The sequence below is a fragment of the Artibeus jamaicensis genome, unplaced genomic scaffold (assembly GCF_021234435.1).
Source record: "Artibeus jamaicensis isolate MK-2021 breed Jamaican fruit bat unplaced genomic scaffold, CSHL_Jam_final scaffold_614, whole genome shotgun sequence".
NCBI lineage: Eukaryota > Metazoa > Chordata > Mammalia > Chiroptera > Phyllostomidae > Artibeus > Artibeus jamaicensis.
The window spans coordinates 8102587-8107844 of NW_026522050.1; the positions used below are offsets into that span (position 1 = coordinate 8102587).

The 5258-nt window shown below is 39.5% G+C and overlaps 1 protein-coding gene and 1 pseudogene across 1 annotated transcript; both read right to left on the reverse strand.

The window, feature by feature from the left end:
* Window positions 1-853: 853 nt before the first annotated feature.
* On the reverse strand, window positions 854-1959 carry LOC119047842 (olfactory receptor 4C11-like; annotated as a pseudogene).
* Window positions 1960-3658: 1699 nt separating this feature from the next.
* LOC119047745 (olfactory receptor 4C15-like) lies at window positions 3659-4687 on the reverse strand. The gene has a single exon (XM_037143231.2). The coding sequence runs from the start codon at window positions 4592-4594 to the stop codon at window positions 3659-3661; it is 936 nt and encodes a 311-aa protein (XP_036999126.2). The 5' UTR covers window positions 4595-4687.
* Window positions 4688-5258: the final 571 nt, after the last annotated feature.

Below are 5258 nucleotides of genomic sequence, written 5' to 3' on the forward strand. Positions count from 1 at the left end.
TACACCCAACAGTAATGCTCAAAAAATAAGAAAGATAAAGCTCCTTCTCTTTCAATTGGACAAGATTTCCACTTTCCTTTCTTCCTTTCTCTCTTCATCATGCATTGTTCTCTGTCCTCCCTTCTTTGCTAACTTTCACTTATTTCTGCTGCCAAACTCTCTACTGCCTCTTCCTCTCTTTTGTGAGGAGCAGTGGAAACACCCCAAAGAGCCACTGACTCACTGACAGTGCTGTCTTGTCCAAATATCACACCCCTCCCTCTCTCACTACACAGAGAATTAATTTTGAGAGGTTTTCCAGAGACAGTGTAGGTTTTCGCTGATGTTTCTAGCTTTTATCGCAGTTAGAGTGTTCATCAGTGTAGACACCCCCAGTGAAGGAGGCTCAGGCACAGATCCCCAGAGGAATAAGTTCTCAGAACATCTTCTCTAATCATCAGCTTGTCAAGATGGCAACCTTAACTCTGTAAGTGTCCAGGCCCTAGGGATTAGCTCTGATGACCGCATTCATAAGGACAAGAATGAAATGTAGGGAAAAAATTGGTGCATATACACACATGCGTGCACATACACTTATTCTGTCATGTGTCAGTTCTTTTCCTTCCAAAACAATGTGTATAGAAGCTAAATTACCTAATGAGTATGACAAAATGTTGGTACAATTCAAGCAAGGGTCATCCTAGGTTGTTCAAAATTATTATGGACTTTAAATAATAACCATATTCTAATGCAATCTTCTCAGATTCTTGTTTATTTTCCCAAAAGAATATTTTACCTTTCCTGCCAATGAAACAAAACTAAGATATTAAGGAAATATACATTGGAGGCCCCATATCGTATTTATTAACTGAAGTCATACTTTGTTACACCATAACACTTTCATGGCATTTTTCACTTCTGCATTTCTCAATGTATAGATCAGAGGGTTGAGCAAGGATATCCCAATTGTATTAAAAAGAGCCACCATCTTGTCTACTGGAAACATGGTTGGTGGGCAAGTATATATGAACCAAATACACATGAACCAAAAAATATGGCAACCACGATAAAGTTGGATGTGCATGTGGAAAGGGCTTTTCACCTTCCTTCTATGCTATGGTTTCTCAGAGACTACAAGATGACAACATAGGAGATAAGCAGGATTATAAAACTAACCATGCAAATGGTCCCACTATTAGAGACAAACAGAAAATTTATCACATATGTGTCCATGCAGGCAAGTTTCATCAAGGGCTGCAAGTCACAAAAATAGGGGTCAATCACATTGGGGCCACAAAAGGGCAATTGCAAAGCTAGAAAAATCTGTGTTGAAGAGTGGATACAAGATTCCACCCAGGCCAGAATCATCAACATGCCACAGACTCCCTGGCTCATGATGCTTGGGTATTGCAAGCACTTACAAATGGCGATGTAGCAATGAAAGGCTATGAGGATGAGCACAAAGACCTTGATGTACCCAAAGAAGTGAACTGTGAAGACTTGAGTCATGTATTCAATATAGGAAATGGTCTTCTTCTAAGAAAGGGCATTCACAATCAATCTGGAGGCTGTGGCTGTAGAGAGACAGACATCAGCCAATGACAGGTAGAACAGAAAGAGGTACATGGTATTACCAAGGGTCTTGTTGTTTTAGTAGTGACTACAATGAGAAAGTTACCTTACAGTGTTGTAAAGTGAAGAATTGAGAAGACCATAAATATTGCTTTGGTCAATAACAGATATCAAACATAGAGATGATCTCCCTAAAAATTGCTGTCATTAATCAAAAAGTTGTAAGAGATAAAATTATGGAAAGATGTTGGACAACCATGAAAGCCAAGTCATATAATTCTACTTTGTTATATTTTCAATAAGCAAAGAGAAGTTTTCAGGACATAAGACATGAACTTAGCTCCTGACAAGATGTGCGCATCACATCAGACCAACACATTCAGGGGTTTTATCACTGAACTGTTTCATGTTTCCTAACACTCTTGCACTTTCCTAAATCCCTGATCTGGGGGTACATCACAGTAGTGGAGAATTTAATTTTCCCTTCTTTAATTCTTACTTTTACCTGTTGAAATTTTAAACCAGTTCAAATATATTTGATAATGCAAGTCTTCCTTTTTCTCCCAGACAAATGCCTCTCTCACCTATTTGCCTATATTACTGTGTGTTATTTTAACTGACTAACACAATCATAGATTATATATTATTCTTATTGTATAATCTTATTACTCAAACAATTTTCACTATCATTATTTCATTTTACCTGTACATTCTTTTACAAGGTAAGTGTTCCCATTTACCAGGTCCTTTCAATGTGAAAACTTTGACCTGAGATACAGAAACATTTTCCACTTAGAGGTAAAATCATGTGGTATTTCTCTTTCACTGCCTGGCTTATTTTACTTAGCATAATGCTCTCCAGTTCCATCCATGCTGTCACAAAAAGTAAGACTCCTTCTTTCCTTCTGCTGCATAGTATTCTATCATGTAAATGTATCATAGTTTTTTAATCCATTCATATACTGGGGAACCTAACCAACAAAAGAAAAAAAGCAAGCAAAATATAACCAGAGTCATTAATTAAGAACAAACTGACGGTAATGACAGGGATGGTAGGAATGGATAATTGGGGGAAAAGAAGAACGGGTTATCAGGAACATACAAAGGACACACGGACAAAACCAAAAAAAAATGTATGATCGAGGGTGGGTAGTGGGGATGGCTGGGGTTAGGGAAAGTGGGGATGGAATGAAGACAACTGTACTTGAACAACAATAAGAATATAAATAATACAGGAAGGAAGGAAGGAACGAGGAACGAAGGAACGAAGGAAGTTTTTCCAAGTACAGTTAGGTGAAAATTAGAGTGGGGTCCTACTAGATAACCTCTCTCTCTAGCATTCACTATCCATGTCACATAGAACTTCAAACCCATTTCATGTATATTTCATATAGATTTTCTAGAATTATGTAGATCCTAGAAAAGAGAAATCCTGAGAAAACCATCCAAGAAAGACACAAATTGATACCTTAATTTTCTGCTCTAACTCCAGAATCAAGTCATGTATGCTGCATGGTGAAAAAAAATATCAAAGTAGAAAATAGATACCTAAATGAATAAGAGTGTAGAAGAGGCAAGAGTAGAGAATGAGTGAAATGAGTACAGGAGAGAAGAGTTGAGAGTGACCTCACACAAGTAAAGAATAGTCAGAGGGTAGCATGCAGAAAAATAGAGAAGGGAGGGAGCAAAAAAAAACACTAGGGGGGATAGTTTGATGAAAGATTTCATTACAGAATTCACCTTCTGTCTACATGACCTACTGCAATATCACTACCCCAAAACCAGAAAAAGGGTACACTTATGGGTCATGGGCAAGGGTACCCAAGGGTCTTGAAAACCCAGGTGTGGAGAAAGAACAACCCTATCCTACTCTCATCCTAAATATCTTCCAGTGAGCAGTAGCATAAGACAGAAACTTCTGCCACCTGGCCTCAATGCAATCTATCATTTATTGGCCTTTTGGGGAGCACAGATGCTTTTGCGAGTGCTTCAGCCAAGGAAGACTTAGGGACCCTTGACCACTTTAACTCTTTGTTGCAGGAACTCCATTCAACAGCTCCATCATCTCTTAGAATACACACTGAGTGTAGATTCCATCAAATCAGTCTCATCTTTCATTACAAACTACCATTATTCTACTCCACACATTCCTCATGGCATTTTTCACTTCCTTATTCCTGATGGTGTAAATCAAAGGATTGAACAAGGGGGTTAGGATGGTGTAAAATATTGTCACCATTTTGTCAAAAGAGAAAGTGGATGGAGGTCGGGCATATGTGACTATGCAGGGGACAAAGAACAAAACCACAACAGCAATGTGAGATCCACAAGTGGAGAGAGCTTTCCACTGCCCTTCAATACTGTGGGTTCTCAGAGACCACAAGATGATGCCATAAGAGACAAGCAACAAAGAGAAGATTATGATGCACATAAACCCACTGTTGGCCACCACAAAAAGGCCAAAAACATGAGTGTCAGTGCAGGCCAGCTCTAGTAGCAGGTATAAGTCACATATGAAATGATCGATGACATTGGGACCACAGAAGGGCAGCTGTAAAGCAAAGACAATTTGTATCATGGAATGCAGGAAGCCCCCTGTCCAGGCCACTCCCATCAGAATGCCACAGAGCCTCCAGTTCATGATAGAAGAGTAATGCAAGGGCTTGCAGATGGCCACATAGCGGTCATAGGCCATGACTGTGAGGACAATCACCTCCACTCCAGCAAAGAAGTGTCCAGCAAAGAGCTGGGTCATGCAGCCCTCAAAGGATATGGTTTTCCTCTCATACAGAGAGTCTACAATCATTTTTGGGGCAGTGACAGTGGAGAAGCAGGCATCCAGGAGGGACAAGAAAGCCAAGAAGAAGTACATGGGGGAGCCCAGGAGTGCTGGGCTACTGCTGATGGTCACCACAATTAGCAAGTTGCCCCCGAGAGTTGCCATGTAGCTCAACAATAATATAACAAATATTATTTTCTGAACATTTGGATTCTTTGAAAGCCCCAAGAGGATGAACTCACTTACAAAGCTTTGGTTTTGCATGATTTCCAAGGAACAGCTAAATTCCACCAGAGTAAGTATATAAAATCTGCAATTATGAGAAAAAGAAAAATTCACCTGAGACCAGTTTGTGATACCATTGTATCATAGTCATCGACCAGTTGGTGCATCCATGTGAAAAGATGGTTACATTCTTCTGTTGTAAAGGAGAACAGAAAATTAGAAATGTGTTGAAGGCTGTAGTGGGAGGTCAGGCAGAAGTCAGAAGGAAATAAATCTTTCAATACTTTAAAGTGGCCACAGATTATATGTAGGAGAAATATTCATACACAGTTGGGAAGAGATATAGGTTTATCTCCACTGCCAAAGCAGATTGCTTTTCCTGGAGTGAATTGTTGAGGGGGATTCTGAAGTCACATCCACACTGAGCCAGAGAACTTGTACTTCAGTGGTCATTGCTGCCATTTGTATGGAATGCAAATGTAGTGACTCACATGCCATCACTGACCATGAGATGACCTTATCTACAGAGAGAAGAAGAAATAACCCCTAGTTAAAGAGTCATTGAAAAGCATTGCTACTTATCCATTTTTTTTCAACTCTGAGCTGAATTGGGCCTTTAAGATGAATACAGAAAGCAGACTAACAGCTATCAGAGGGTAGGTAGGTTAGAGGATGGTTGAAAAGGTAAAAAAATTAAGAAAAA

Excerpts from the sequence above, each read along its gene's own strand:
- LOC119047745 (XM_037143231.2), bottom strand. The coding sequence starts at position 4,594 with ATGCAAAACCAAAGCTTTGTAAGTGAGTTCATCCTCTTGGGGCTTTCA.